The sequence below is a fragment of the Schistocerca gregaria genome, chromosome 5 (assembly GCF_023897955.1).
Source record: "Schistocerca gregaria isolate iqSchGreg1 chromosome 5, iqSchGreg1.2, whole genome shotgun sequence".
Lineage (NCBI taxonomy): Eukaryota > Metazoa > Arthropoda > Insecta > Orthoptera > Acrididae > Schistocerca > Schistocerca gregaria.
Window position 1 is genome coordinate 145,440,838 of NC_064924.1, and position 17,014 is coordinate 145,457,851.

General features: G+C 37.5%; 1 protein-coding gene across 2 annotated transcripts in view; it reads right to left on the minus strand.

Moving 5' to 3' along the window:
- LOC126273077 (cAMP-dependent protein kinase type II regulatory subunit) overlaps positions 1-13,246 on the minus strand; it is a 48,574-nt gene extending 35,328 nt beyond the window's left edge. The window contains exons 1-2 of one of the 2 annotated variants that reach the window (XM_049976486.1): positions 12,483-13,246; positions 4,604-4,692 (exon numbers count right to left, since the gene is read on the minus strand). In XM_049976486.1, coding sequence (XP_049832443.1) covers positions 4,604-4,692; positions 12,483-12,696 — 303 coding nt within the window. In that variant the 5' untranslated portion in view covers positions 12,697-13,246. Of the gene's footprint in view, positions 1-4,603; positions 4,693-12,172; positions 12,417-12,482 lie in introns of those variants that run through there. The other variant, XM_049976487.1, reaches the window with a different exon arrangement.
- Between the last annotated feature and the right edge of the window lie 3,768 nt (positions 13,247-17,014).

The following is a 17,014-nucleotide window of genomic DNA, read 5'->3' on the forward strand; positions in this document are numbered from 1 at the left end:
GACACAACACAAGGTCCTATGGGACGCCATTCTCTTGGACTCATGAGGAGCTGAATGAAGGGCCAACTCTAACCCTGAGCAACCGATGGGTAAAAATGACAAATAAAAACCAGTAGTGGGTCTTGAAAGCCCCTGTGACAGAGGATAAGACTGATAGCTGGAAAGGGGTCATGAGCAGCACTGAAGTGGGTAGGAGTTGGTACTCACAGAGGGGAGACATACTGAGATCTGACAGGAGTTGGGATCTGTTGAAAGGTTCATACCTGATGGAGTGTTATTTCATCACACAGGATGACCCTACCGAAGCCAGTATTATTCCAACAGAATGAACAGTAACCATAAAGCATTAAGGAATGGTCACTTGTGAAGCAAATTTCTTGAATGGCAATGCAGACAGAATAAATAAGAGTTCTACTGGATCACCATGTTGACGGCGTCCTGATTAGGTGTAAAGGGGTCAGGAGGAGCGGTCATGTGCAAGGACCGCTGTCTGCCACTGGCGTGGGTGGCACATCATCAGTGATCATTGGCTCAGAATCCAACAGCTTGGGGGGAATCTGGCTCCTATGGGGTTACTCAAGTAGCCCCCCCTCCCCCTTTTGCAACATCTGATAGCCAAGATTTTTGCAAGGGCTTATTCACTGTCGGGGTGAGGACAGGTGAAGAGTGGACAGCCCTGGTACCCATAGGCCATGGCTCCTTCATCCACTGACTGGAGTCAGGCCTCTGATATGTGAGCCTCCAAGGAAAGGTGTCCTAAGAAGAAACCCTGGCACTAGTAGATGCCAGAGGAGGCAGCTACTTCTCCAGCTAGGCATGAGAAACGGTTCTCCTAAGATGGTGTCACAGGAAACATCAGTGTCGAGGGCAATGGTAGCTCTGTTTTGGAAACAAATGAGGTGAGGCAGGAGGAAGGGGGAGGAGAGGGAAGTGACTTTTGTATAATTAAGTGTTCGTAGGACAGGCAATCAAATGATTTATATTTTGTTACTTTATTTTTTAAATTCTGGGCAAATGGGTGAATGTGGAGGATGGTGTTCAGCACGACTGGCTCACAGGACGATCTTCATGGAGTGGTTGTCCACACTTTGGGTTTGTTGCACAGTTGGATGACATACTACCTAAGTGTAAACACCTCGAGGATGGCGAGCATGTTCCATGTCACACCTGTACACCATAATTTTAACTATTTTTGGCAGGGAATTTCCTTCAGAGTCTAAGATAAAAGCACCCTTATCTGTTAGATTATACTTAGAATCTTCTTGTAAGTCAGAAAAAATGTACACCTTGCCATTTGAGATGAGCTCAAGGTTCCCTGTCTGTCTGGAACATAAGGTCTCTGTGAAAGGTAACTTCTTCCATCATACTCAATGTTTTATGTGAGGTATTAGTCACTGGTGTGTCATCCAGTTGGCCACAGGCCTAGAGGGCTTAAGATCGAGCAGCAGAGGTGGTTTTAATCAATAGTTACCCACTGTACATTTTTCCAGAATGGCCATTGTGTTGGTTCAATTTGACATGTTTCATTTGCAAAATGTCGGCCCTGATGGCTCCTCCGATCAAAGGTTCTGTACCCAGCCACAGCAAAAGTCATCTAGCATTTAGCCATTGCCAAAATCCTGATGCCCCAGGAGGATGGGCATGTACATCTTGGCATGCGTGGGAGCTATCAGCTCGTGCACTAGAAGTGTGATCCCTGTGTCATCAGGGGGCTTTACCATAAGACACGCAACAACCCCACCACATGAGACTAGCCACTGTGTTGGCTATGAAGTACATATATATGAGTCTTCAAAGTTAATGTGAGCAGAGAGTCATCAACACTGTATGCAACACATGCTACTGAAGGCATTCTTTCCAATTTAGTCCACATTATAGAAAAAAATTAAAACTTTAGGTCAGACCTAAATGGGGATCACAATTACTTCAGCCAAAGAGTGATGCAACAGAAATGAATGAAGATGTAGACAAAAGAAAACAGAACGTAGGGAAGCAGCTCAGTCAACATCTAAGGCTGCCACCATGGGGAAGAAAGAGAAACAAGGATCACCAAGAAAGCCCTCCCACACAGCCTGGCCACCCAGGGACAGAGTATCTGCAGTGATCAGAACTCCCTTGCTCAGTATGCTGACGGTCTCACCAAGGTGTTCACAGACAGACACTTTACCCCCCCCCCCCCCCCCACATCTAGTCCGCAAACAGATTTCCCATGCCATTCCTCCTCACACCCCCAATCCACCTACCACAGCCAAAAACTAGATACAAAGGAGTGTCCCCTTCGACACTCAGTACCACATAGGACTGGAACAACTGAACCACATCCTTCGCCATGGCTTTGATTATCTATCATCATGTCCTGAAATGTGAGACATCCTACCCAAGATACTTCCCACCCCTCCTAAAGTGGTGTCCCATCACCTATCCGACCTCCGTAACATCCTAGTCAATCCCTATACCACCCCCAATCCCAACCCCTTGCCACAAGGATCATATCCCTGTGGAAGACTCCCAACACTTCCTATTCCAGCCCTGTCACAGGTTTATCTCACAGTAAGGGACAAGGCCACCTGTGAAAGCAGCCATGTCATTTACCAGCTCTGCTGCAATCTTTGCCCAGCTTTTTTATATTGGTATGACTACCAACTGCCAGTCCACCAGGATGAACAGCCACTGCCAAACTGTGGCCAACAGCAAAGTAGACCACCCTGTGGCACCACATGTAGCTGAGTATAACATGCTCAACAGCCTGCACCACCATCCATTCTGAACTGCACAGATTGGAGTTATCCTTACAACACATTTTCCACACCCACAATTATCCTAGCCTCAACCTACAGTAACATATTGTCCCCACTCCCTCCACCCAACATTTTCCACCCCGTGCGTCATATCATCTCCTCCCCATTGTTGTCTCCCACCCTGTTTATTTGCCGCTCTCTGCCAACACAACCACGCATCTTTCCCTGCTCCTCTCCCTTCTCTCTCCTCCCCCCCCCCCCCCTCCTCGGCTGACAACCTCCTGATGCTACGCTTGTTTGCGTTCTAGTCCCTTAGTTCGTCTCTCTTCCCACCTGTACACTACTATCCCTATCCCTTCCCTGTCCCCTCCGGATAGCTGCTTGCATTCCACATCATAGTTGCATTACGACCCGAGATAATCGAGTTGGCGGTATACGTGCACAAGATGTGCTTGTTTGTGTGTATGAATGGTGTGTATTTCTCTTTTGCTGATGAAGACTGTAGCCAAAAGCTTATGTAAGTGTCATTTAATAGTGCCTGTCTGCAATTTAATGTGTCTTCTTTATGGTAACTAGCAATCTCCCTTTTCCTACATTCCTATCTGGAGTTTCCATTGTTTGGGAAATAAGGATAGTCAGGGATGGGAGATTGCAGCAAAAAAAAAAAAGGCGTAAATGCTGCAATAGCTTCGGGGACCTGTGCTTGTCACACACATTCTCATGAAAGAGTTGGAAGCCCCCTAATGGGCTTTCTTTTGTGAATTGTTGACATTTATCCTACAGAAAGACATCCGACGGAGCCACAAGTTTCTTGATCTACATGTCCTTGATCAGTATCTTATAGCATCCTTTTTGACATTAACATTTAAGCTCGCAAGTGAAAGAGCGCACCAAGAAAAAGCAAGTGTCTCAGTAACCAGTTAATTATGTATTTTGTGAACATTCCTGATGAGTAATATATTTGCAAAACTTTTCACTAAGCTCCACTGAACAGAAAACAACATATGTACCAGTGATATGCATGACATTAAAGGAAGTTACAACGTGTTTTAGCTCCTTCAGGTTTGTATCTATGTGAAACTGATACGTATAATCCATCAGTGACCCAATTTAAAATGTGTGCTTCTTAGTGACATAAACAAGTCACGGGTATATTGTTTACTGAGGTAAGAGTATCAAACTTTTTAAAAAGGGACACCTATTGCTCAACATTTATTCAGAACTCAATTGTGAAGGAAAAAGGATCATCATCCAGAAACATAGTTTATATTTTTATTGCTTGATCTATTTACAAAAACATACTAGGTCCTTACTTTATACTGATTGAAATAATACAAAAGTCACAGACTTATTTGATTTATTAAAACTGGTTGCCTCTTCCCTCATTCTTTTCACAGCGGTTTACCTTTTGTGATTTAACAATGCTGTTAAGTGGCTTAAAAAACAAGCACCCATTGGGTCCACATAAAACACTAAAATTTAAGCACAAAATTTGTCAGGAATAAGAAATAGGCAGCAAGGAGTGCACAGAGAAAGCAAAAATGCTGAAGGTAAAGATACTTCACGAATCCTGATTCAATGTTGGTGTTTATGTACCATTCCTACTACTGGCCACATTTTAAAAACTAACAGATGAATAGGCAACTTTGGATACACTGCATTTTTTTTTTATGTTTATGTTTAGGAAGTATGCTGAAAATACCTGGTCTTATAAAATTTGAACCTACAACCATCATGTACGTATTTATTAAGGACTGTACTACTCAAAGAAAAGGTTTACATCTCACAGAAAACTAGTTACTAAGAACATGTTAACACATATTAACAACAGATTTCATTATGCATAACGAACTATGATTCCTTACCTTCTCACCATCATCCTCATCATCTTCAGGGTTATACGCTTCTGCAAAAACAGATTTACGTCGTGTCGAGAATCTCGCCACAGGTGGCTCTGAGAGTACAGAATTATTCATGCATAAGTATTACACTAATTCTTCAACAACTTTGGTGCAAACATTAAAATAATCAAAGTAAAAATATACCAATAATTCAATAAGAATGCATTACGAAATGGACCATATCATTTTTAGACAAACAAAGCTGGTTTTTTCCCCCACTTTACTTGATAGAATCACATGCAACATTGACACACAGATATTGTTCATGGAAGTAGCTATAATAAATCAATTACCTTTTTAAAAAGTTCTGATAAAAATAAAGATATCACATTATTACGGTGTTTGCACTTAAAGTTTTCCTGTTAACTGTAAAATATCATTATTTTGAACTTTTAGACCTTTAAATTCGCTTTTCTTTTCTTTTCGCTGAATGTAGGGAAATGTTGCAATGCATCTCATTGAAAACTAGATCATTGCAGATGGGCTATCTCTGAAGAAAATGGAGATAGGAATTATTTAGCTAAATACACTCTAAAGATTCCTACGAGGGGCGCTCAGAAAGTAATGCACCACTTTTTTTTTCTTCAACATTTTTTTAACATAATAAGAATTGCACACAAAACAGAATGATGTTTTGTCTACACACGTTATTTTACCACATACTCTCCATCCCGTTCTATGACCTTCCTCCAGCACAAAACATGGATGTGTATGCCCTGTTGGTACCAATCCTTGTCCTGGTGGCACAGCCAATGCTTAACTCTTTGAATCACATCATCCTGAAAAGGTATTCAACAAATGGCATCCTTTAATCACCCAAACAAGCTGAAGTGTGAGGGGCCTAGATCAGGGCTGTAAGGTCGATGGGGTAACAGTGTCCAACCCTGTTTTGCAATGTGTTCAGCAGTCCTCGGACTTGTGTGTGGCAGACAATTGCGTCCACACTTCCTTCGCTGATTGACAGATGCAACACCAACTACCAAGTCACAATGCATCTGTCCTTGTAAATGACATCAGCTTGCTGCAATATGTCAGGTTTGACAGCTGTGGATGGTCTTGCCGACCAGTGCAAATCGTGGATCTCCACCGAACCGCCTTCGGAGGACCTCACCCTCCATGCCCAGCGACTAACTATACTTCTGTCAACAGCAGATGTGTAATGTAACTCACCTACAGACGCCAGTTTAAAACTGTCCTACAGCTAAGCTATCTGCTGGAAGTGATGGAAGCTTGAGTACACTTCAAATAATACATCTTAACATTTCACATTTATAGCATTGTTTCTGTGTGAGAAAAAAAATGGTGCAATACTTTCTGGGCAATCCTTGTACATTCACTAAACTGGTATAATTGTTGAATGCCACAGAAACCTTCATTTAGGTTGCAGAATTGTTGCTAGATCTCACAGCTCTCAAAATTGAAAGTGAATGTAATATTTTAATAACTGTACCATCTCAATTATTTCCATTTTAAAAAAGTTTAAGTTTTTCCCTACAACCAATATTTATTGACTGAAGCCTTGGGGGCTTTGTTGGAATGTAATCAGTACTTGAAACAGTTGTGCTGACCCTGCATTCTGAGATTTAGAAGCACTTGTGAGCATAGCTCTACCCAGATTTAGCACTGTTCATGTGCCTCGCAAAAATTCTTTGCGCCTTGGTAGGCAAGTACATCATGGACACAGTTGTAAGAGGTCTACCCTACCACCATCTGTAAATAGACATTGGTGTCTCAGACAAGATAAAAGAATATTGGGACTGTGGATATTCTGATTTTGATTTCTGGCTATTTCGCATGTCCAGCTACTTTCATGCACACACATCTTGCTACAAGAAGTTATGGCTAAACAGGAAATAACATGTACCTTAGGAAATCAAATGTGTATATCACTTTTTATCTGGTAGATATCAAATCATTGCAAATAGTTTAGTGGAGTTAGAAGACAAATAAACAAAATTTAATGGAATACAAATGTGGGCTGAATGAGAAAGAACCAGCCAGACTTACAAACGAAACATTTGGTTTACTACAAATGAACAAAACGAGGGGGGGGGGGGGGGGGGGAATTCAGAAGCATCATTTATTCTCACCAAGAAAATTAAAATACATACTGAAGTAATTCCTGAAGGAATATACCAGTTTTAACTATAAACTTAAGATACTCCATGGAAATCGTTCGACTATACGCAGTGACATGCTCACATTATAAAATCTTACATAAGTGATAAATGGAACCAAATACAACAACAAGAATTTTAGTATGAGTAGGATAAAAGCTAACGAACAATTCTTCAGTGAAAAAAGTCCTATTATATCTTAAATGAAAGAGCTCATATAATAGCAGAATTTGCTGAGAACTGTAGTATATTCGTTCTTAATAAATTTTTCACATGAAAGTGAACACTACATGGACTTTGCAAGAACTAAATGGAATTAAAAATGAAATTCACTGCTTTTATCAAATAATAACTGAAAGTGCACGAGATGTGACAATCTTAAAGCATACTTGAGTTACCAGTGATCACAAACTTTTAAGATGAAGCATAAAAATAGACCTCAAGCAAATAATGAAAGAGACTTGTCAGGCAGGAAGTCAGGAAAGCAGAGCATGAGAATTTATCTGAGAACAGATAGGTGACTCAGTGGCACACTAAAGATCTGTCATTTGATCCTTGGTCAGTCCTAGGGATTTGTATCTGACATTTATTTCTTTCATTGCTGGTAATTTTTGTTACTGTGAAAATCCTGGGTTCCATCATGGTTTGGAGTCAACATTAAAACTGTAAGTCCACCTACAACAGGCTGGGTAGGTCAGTTAAAAGGTCTAATAAGACCATGCTTATTAAAGCACACTTGTCTACAAACCAACCTTTCCATTGATTACAGTTTTACTTTAGAGAGATGTAACAGACTGAATCAAGCAACGACTTCAATATTTTGTAAAATTAAGATTAGATTAAAGTGAAAAATTTGTAACAGAGTATTCAGGCAAACAGCAGTGGATGTTGGAAATGTGAAGAAAATAAAGAGAAAGAAAAATCTTAAATAAAGTAGCTATTAAAATGAAGGCAGCAAATACAAGCATATGATAATAGGAACAGGTTGAATTAAACAAAATTATTGATACAGCTGAAAACAAAGAACAATGAAGACAAAACAGGTTTATATTGGATAACAATCATTTCCAAAGCTAAGATGCAGATACCAGAGTAATTCACAACAGAGAGATTCTACACTGAATTTACAGCTGAGTTAGCCCTCTTTTAACCACAATCAGAGCCCACAAAATGGCTGTTCAAGATCACTGTCACTCATCTGTTGTAGAATATTAGAATACATTCTGAGCTCAAACACAATAAGGCATTTTGAATATAACGACCTCTTCCATGACAGCGAGCACAATTTGCAATTCCATGAATCAAGGCTATCAGGTAGATGCAATACTTCTTAACTTTAAAATGCATTTTACTCAGCATCATATCAACACTTATCAACAATAGTTTAACTGTACAGGGTATCAAACTAAATTTGTGACAAGACTGAGAATCTTGTGTTGGTGGGATGCAGCATGTTATCTTGGCTGAAGAGTCATCAAGAGATGTAAAAGTAACTTCATGCTTGGCCCAGGGAAGTGAGTTAGGACTCTCTTCGTGTTGTATATTTGTGAACTGAGGGCAATATGAACAGTAACCTCACACCTTTTGCAGACAATGCAGTAGATCATGAACTAGGCTACTATCTGAAAATGGGCAGATCATAGTAAGATTCCAAAGTAGTAATGTCATTAGCAAATTCCATTACACATTGAGTAATGTAAAATTGTGCACTTCACAAAATGCAAAACTGTAGTATCTCATTACTACAATATTAATGAGCCATTACTGGAATGAGTAACTGCATATGAATACCTAGATTTAACACTTTTTAGTGATATGAAATGGACTGATCACTTACACTAAGTTGGAAGTAAAGTAGATGGTAGACTTAGGTTCATTGGTAGAACATCGAACAAAGGAGGTTACTTACAAAGCAAATTGCATGCAAAACACTCATGTGTCGCCTCATACAGTACTGCTCAAGTGTATGGGACCCACACAAAACATGATTAACAGGAGTACAGAACATAAAGAAAGTAAAAAGTCACAGGTGTGACTGGCTTACTGGATCACATCACAGAAACGCTGAAAAATCTGAAGTGGCAAAGTGCTTGATAATAGATGCCAACCTTCCTGGTGGCTGCGAATATGAGGTTAGACTAATTACAAAAGGCATGGAGACATTTAAACTGTCATTAATGGCCACAAGCCATACATAAATAGAATGGGAAGAAACCTTTACACATGGTACAATTGGATGTAACCTCCACTGTGCATCTGACAGTGATGTGCTTCTTAGTATAGATCTAGAGAGAATTGTCCAAGCATTCCTCAATTTTTCAAAAGTTTTTATAGCAAATGGATCAAAAACACAGATAGTTACTGATGAGAATTACACCATTCCACAAGCTCTGCCCAATTTAGTTTATAAACCCAATGAAAGTACAAAAAAATAAGATTCAGGAGATGGAGGTGTTTCAATAAAAATGGTTAAAGACAAATGTAATTCATTACAAAAGGTATTTGCAGTGTTATAAACACAATGTCTGCAGAGGAAGACAGTTCCACAAAACTGGAACAAGCATTTAATGATTCAACTTCATAAGAAAAGGAACATGACCTATGTATCCCACCATAATGGACAACATGTTTACCAAAACTACTGCCAACAAAATGGGCGGAGGGAGGGGTCATTGACTAAAGAAATGGCTGATTTTAGAAAATAGTCCACTGGACAAATTATAAATTGCGAATGAAGTGACCAAACAGAGTAATGAGTATGAATAAACTGCATACTTAGGGATTACAATTACAAATAAATTGCAGCAATCACACAGATAAGGTTGTGGGTAAAGCAAACCTAAGACTGATTTATTGGCAGAACACTTAGAAAGTGCAACAGGTCTACTAAAGTGAATGTCTACACCACATTTGGCCACCCTCTTCTAAAATACTGCTGTGCAGCATGGGACATGCATCAGAAGGGATGACAGATGACATTGAAAAAGTTCATACTAGGGCAGCTTGTTTTCTATTATTGTGAAATACGGTAGAGTGCCATGGACATGATCCATGAATTGGGGTGGCAATCATTAAAACAAAGGTATTTTTCATTGTGGCAGAATCTTCTCATGAAATGTTAAACACCAACTTTCTCATTCAATAGTAAAAATATTCTGTTGGCATGCACTCCTATACAGGGAGAAATAATCATCATGATAAAATATGAGCTCATACAAGAAGACTTAAATGCTCGTTCTTCTCGTGCGCCATTCCAGGATGGGACGGTAGCAAAATAGCTTGAAGATAGTTCAATGAATCCCCCGTCACACACTTAATAGTGAATTGCAGATTAATCATGAGGTTGTAGATTCTGCATCAACTATCATCATCCTTTTAAAAGAATTTTTCAAATTCTAAAACAAATAAATTAATGAAACAATGATGGTATACATCTTAAATATATATATCAGACAGCTGCCTTAATTTTGCTTATGACACTGTGCTCATTTGCTCTGAAAGAGATAAAACTAAACAACAAATGGAAGAACTTAAAACAGCAAAATTGGAAGTTGGCCTGAAAATCAATTATAACAAAGGTAACATCATGTATAATTAACATAATGGAGAGAATATAGTACCACTTAACAAAGATGTTAGCAAACCAGATGAGGAGTTTTCGTCTTTATGGCTGAGGAAGAAAAAGGATGGGTGTGCAAATAATAATAATAATAATAATAATAATAATAATAATAATAATAATAATAACAGAGCAAGCAAAAATGACCTGAAACATTTTTAGCAAATAAAATAAGAGTTTTAAAAATTAAGCTTCTAATATACGGTATCTGAAACACAATGTATGTATATCATCAGCCACAACTTGTAGCAATGGCATTTTGTGCAAAAACAATTAAAAAATGGACTGCTCAGGGATACAGATGAAAAACAACTGGATGAGGTAAGAGAATGGTGTGGACAATGGAAGTGCAGGGCCCATAAAAATAATATATGCATGACTGGGATACATAGTACATAAGTGTATAGATAGTAGATTTATTACAAAAGTTACTTCCTAAATCCCAAGAAAAATGAAAAGTTTGAGATGACCTACTGCAAGGTCAGTAGAAAACATGTCTGAACAACACTGATGCTTATATATGAAGACTAATGCCTGGCAAAGACTACTATTAACCAGCAGCAGATTTTGGATAGCTGAGCATAATATTGATTTGTATCTAAATTGTTACTCTCTTACTGTATTCTTTACAGTAACTGAAAACTGGAGTAAATTGCTTACTTCTTTTTATACCTGATATGAACTTTTTTCTGTTTGTTCTATAGCTGGAAGTGGTTTGATTTATTTTTATTGTGGAAGTTTTGAAATGTACGACGCCAAGTAACACAAAGAGCAAATTAATTAAAATTAGAAACCTCCACACATACAATGTGTACTCCCTATTGTTTGTCAATTTTTTGAACATGGTCAGGAGATAATAAACGATTTTTAATCTTCGTTTTGATTTGTCCATTTAACATTTATTTCAATGTACAATCAAACTTTAATGAAAGACACTTCTTTGCTTGGCCGAGGCCAACTTAATAAGATCTGTTTTAGTCAATAACCAGGTCAAGAAGATATTTGCTTTTGACTCTGGAATTTGTACACAAACTATAAATAGGGGAAAAAAAATTACTGCTTGTAAGCTACTCAAGTTAAGGGTTTTTGTGTGGTTTGCAACCAGCTGCACATTTCACAATAGTTGATGCTAATCTAGTTATTAAAAATGTTCTGAAGGTTTACTGTAAAATGTGATAAGGAATTATGGAAATGATAATGATTTGAAAATAGTCCAAGATAAGATGACAACACTCATTGCAATAGCAAACTTGTTACTGTGGAATGTGACATTGCCAATATAGTCTTCAGTTTACTATCTTTTACTTTTTTTGTATACAGCAGTTTCATACTTTATGGTCATAAAAAAATTAGCGTATCACTGATGAAATAAGTTCATAAATTCACTCAAGTAGATGCGACGATGCATGTGTAAGTTATTTTAAATTTACCTAGAAAAAGCTTCCAAACTACATATACAATACAAAAGAAATGTTAAAAAACAAAATATTGTCAGATTTACTTGTCATTGTGGCACAAAGGTATGTATAAATCAAACTGTAGGTGCGCGCGCCACATTAGGCCTACTTGTGTTGCACATTCGGCTACAATGATACCTTAAGTATAATATCACACTCAGAGAGCAAGCGAACCTACTATGGGAAAAAAAGAAGGAAGTTGTATGGTGATTTTATGCATTTGTGACTTTGGGTACTTCAAAATTTTGTTGTAGAATCATGACGTATATATTCGCATCTCCTGTGGAAAGAATTCATAGTCGAGTTCTTAATACAAATCTTAACAAAATTACTGCTTTACCTAAGGTCATGGAGAGAAGGTATATGCCTAGTTTATCCTCTGCATTTGATAGAAATCGAATGACAACTGTCTGTGTATGGACAACATCGCTTCTGCAGAAGCTTACGTCAGTTCGATATTCTTATAATGTAGATAGTTACAACGATTCGTGTCAATATAATCGTAAGTGAATGACAGATATGTACACAAAAAATGATCTTCAGTGGCTGTCTGCTTACTCCAAATGCCTGGTGAAAACCATCCTGCATGTGCTTCTTATTTTACATATTTGCTGCAAATCCTGAACAGCTGAAATTTGTCACTAACTCACCTTCTTCTGTGGATATCACAGATTCGTCAGGCGAACCCGCTGTATCCAGTCTAATGATTTGAGTACTTCTATTTTCCTTCAGTTTTTGGAAAAATTCAACTGCATACTCTACAACATCGCCAGGTTGTTCCAATAAATAACTAATGGTGAATTCTAAAAGGACTTCTCTCAGTTCGTCGGGAACTGTAATTTTCCCCGACTCGGGTCGACTCATGTCGCTTCCCGTGTAGGTCTTCAGTTTTAAAGCTATGCAATATACACACAGTAATTAATGTCCCAAAATCGGACTTCTGGGCCACTAAACTACCGAATTACACTATCAGGTGACTTCACTCCACTGCGTAGTGAGAAAACAGATAATTATTAAAGTAAACTTTAAGCTGCTGTTTTATCTCTTCATTTCTCACCCGCCGATAAAAATTCAGATTTGAGGAGGGAAAATATTAGATTAAAAACATGAGCACAAAACAGAATACACCCTATAATTCACTCTCCATCCACCCCGCTCTCGAATGAACATATAAAATGGCGGACGATCGGAAAAGTCAATTACAGCAAGCACTTGTTTCCTCAAAAATTTCTACAAATATACCGAAAACTTTAAAGCATTTACAATATTGTGAAACAGTTCTATTTCTGGATGGTAATGAAAGTGTGTGAACCATTCACGATTTAATAAAATCTGTAATTAACTTCCATAATCTTATTGCTGGTTGAAATTCTATGGCAGTAAAAAGCACTTAAATGTAACATACCAACCGGTTGAAAACAAATGCAAGTTAAAAAATTAAATAATTTTGGATTCAACATACGTTTAAACTACGCTAAGGACGCCTTTGTCCATTGGTCGGCGAAAACAAGGTAGTAACGTGATTGTTTCCATAATTTGGAGGAATTTTAAACAAATAACCATTGTTGCGAAACGTGGAAATTTTGAAATTCGTGATACTATATCATTATAAATGAATTTAAAGGGGAATACAATTACACAGTATTAATAAACTTCTTTCCTTTTCCAGCGTTTGGTGCATCAGAAAGAAATTTTAGGTGAGACAGAAATTGAGTTTGCATGCAGTGCATGTTAAATTGATCGGGCAAAGTTTTATTCGCGATCGAGGTCAACGAGCTTTAAACAATCCACCATGTACAAGTGTTAAATTTAGAAGCACGTTTAAATTATTTTGTTGATGTCTACTGCATTTATGTGAACACTGGTGCATGGTTAATGAATTGTTTTACATTAGGATATCACCATTGCCTTAACGTTTTTAAAAATGTACTGACAGAAGCGTAGGATTACACGTAGCAAAAACTGAAGTGGGTCATCAAATTATTTAAAAACGTTTTGAATCATGTGTCAGATGGGTAAAATCTGAGGGAAAGCGCAAAGAATTAATTGTCATGTACCACATAGTTCACCACTGGACGACAAAAATATATTTAAAAAATGGAGACAAACACTTTTTGTAAAAAGGACGTCCAGTTACTGTTAGGCTATGAGATAATTTTAACGTTAACCTGTTATTTGAAAGTGAAGGAAAAGGCCGGCTTTTGAGTATTTTACATTTAGACATATAAGAATATTTACAGGAAAGTGATTGAAAACAGCTGAGACAATGCACAATTACACAGTTATAAGGACAGCAAACAAATCAAAAACAGTATGGAATATAGTAAAAAAAAAGAAATAAACTAAAATGTTAAAAATTAAGATGATATTGTTTTAACAGAGGGTCACTGAGTGTGACTCACAAATATTACTCTAGCAAATTACATACCCAATAAATGACTACCTCGTACATATACTAGTCAATGTGAGCAAAAATTGCTGTAGAAATAGTGAAAAATCAGTCCCAAGAAAACAAAGTGATTATTCAATATTGCAATGCCTCCCAAATAAATTAGAATCTCTTAGAATAATAAAAACAAAGAAGAATAAATTGTCTTCAAGGACTGCTGAGATTCCTGTTTCAGTCATCAGAACCATTCTCATATGTCACATACACATAAAAATTCAAAAAGAAAAGCATTGTATAAAAAGGACAATATATATGAAGTGGGAAACTATAGACCAATAGCTGTGTTATCTCTATTTTCAAAAGTAAGAGAGACAATCATACAACATAGAATTAGAAATCACCTCAAAAATTCAATCTCCTGCCTGTAAATCAACAAGGTTTTTGCAAAGGCATGTGTACAGAATCAGCTATTATTCAGTTCACTGAAAATACTATAGAGGGACTACACAGAAACCATAGTACACTAGGAATAAACTTGGACTTATCAGAGGGATCTCCAAATGACAACACGATATTTTGCTGTGCAAATTAGTACATTTTAGAACTCTTATTTTCTTGTATGTAAATGTTAACTGCAGAATGTATTCTGTGTAAAACATCTTTTTCATACACTTATGTAATTAATCAAAGTTGTGAGTGCAGTTTTGAATGGTATATCGTGTAAGGTACTACACAATCCATCTTTCTATTATTATTTTTTTATGCTATGTATTTTCTGATGAAATTCGACCAATGTAAATTGTATCTGGATAAATAAACCACTACTTCCACTAGTACATGGTGGATAGTACTTCAAACAGTACCGTGTGATAAGGAGGAGGGGGAGACTAGACTGCTACGGTCGCAGGTTCGAATCCTGCCTCGGGCAGGTGTGCGATGTCCTTAGGTTAGTTAGGTTTAAGTAGTTCTAAGTTCTAGGGGACTGATGACCTCAGAAGTCAAGTCCCATAGCGCTCAGAACCATTTGGGGAGACTAGTGTCACCTGCTAACATCAGAAGTTATTAACAACATATGAGACAATCTGAGTAGCCCTCTTAGATTCTTTGCAGATGATGTTGTCATACATTTAATCTTGTAAAGTCATCAGATGACCAAAACGAATTGCGAAATGATTTAGATAAGGTATCTGTAAGGTGTGAAACTTCAGTTTTTCGAATCTTTGTTTCATTGTTTTCTTCGTTTTCATGAAATTTCGTGAAGGGTTCATGAGGACTTCGACATTTTTCATGACAGCATTCTTCCACAAGAGAGGCGAAATATCTGAAACCAGCAAATGATTAAGCTTCTGCCCAATGAAAGCCTACACTACACATAAACAAGAACATAAATTGCTCATACAATTTTTAATAAATACCTTTTTCTTGAGAGTGAAAAAGTCTATACTACTGAAGATGAAAAATCAGAAGTTAATTTTTTGTTATTTGGTACTTAGAAAGAAAACACAATGGGTATGTTAAAAGGGCTTGATACATTACCTTCTAAATATTGTTAGATGCTTTAAAAATAAGTGCCAATGTTGTGAAATGTTTCTATGTTATGAAATATTTCTTTCACTTTTCAGCAGGTTGGAAAAATGTACCATACAACATTTCTCATATAGACTTTTCTTTATCCATTAATAAACTCTTTCACTGATAGTTACTTAATACTGATACTATCCTGCAAGGCACAACTTTCTGACCTGTAAGCACTCATGTTGTGTGACGTTTGATGCCTCAATGATATTGACTGATATGTCAGTGAGGAATTCTCCTGGCAGTCAGAATGTTTTCCCACATAGTAACTCTGCCATTTCAGGGTTGTGATGTTATCTGAAAACCATTCAGAGTCTTAGTAGGACAATGAGGATGCTCATTAAGTTTTCGTAGTTCTCAAAATATTCTTTCATCTTTTTGGCAGTACGTCTGGGATGGTATTATTTCTTCTTCCGATATATTGGCTGATTACTGTACAGCCATCTTCAGGGTGAGTCAGTGACAAAATTAAATGCACATCTACTAGGCAGTATTGGGTCGAGTGGTTTACGTTATGTCATTGACGCACTTTGAAGTTGAATGTGAATGTTTTTAAACAAAAGAGGCCAAATATCTGGAAACAAAAGAGATTTAGCTTTTACAATTCTTGGCCCTGAAAGCCTGTGGCGAACAACAGTTCTAACAATCGACTTTGGTATATGTTAGTTTCCTTATTAACTTGAATCTTTGAGTTCTGTATCTATATCTTGTGTACTCATATAACAAGATAACGTGTATGTTGTGTTATGAGTAATAAATGCATTTCTGTAAGCTTAAAAGCCATTTATTTTTTATATATACTGTATCAGTCTTACACCCATAATTGGTGAAGAATGAAGAAAAAGTGAGTTACGGTGTGGACCATTTATTTTATGGTCAGTAAAATACAATGCTATAATGCAGGACAAACACAAGCTGTTGCACGCCATTGATGTCGATATTCTAGAAATTCGCTATGAGATCCAGTGGTTTGGAACTCTCTCTTGTGCCATAGGAAACTGTCGACACAGTGTAGTGTAAAGAGACAAATGGAAATACAGTATCCATTAGACAAACGTAAGCAGCAGTACCGTTTTCACACCACATTGCATTAGATATTTCTGGCATGCCAGGAGGCAAGGTTAAGTCAAACTTGTCAGTTCCAGTGATTTCTTCCACTACGCAACCACATTAATGAACAATAAACTATACATCCATTGGGTCAAACTGCTCTTTCAT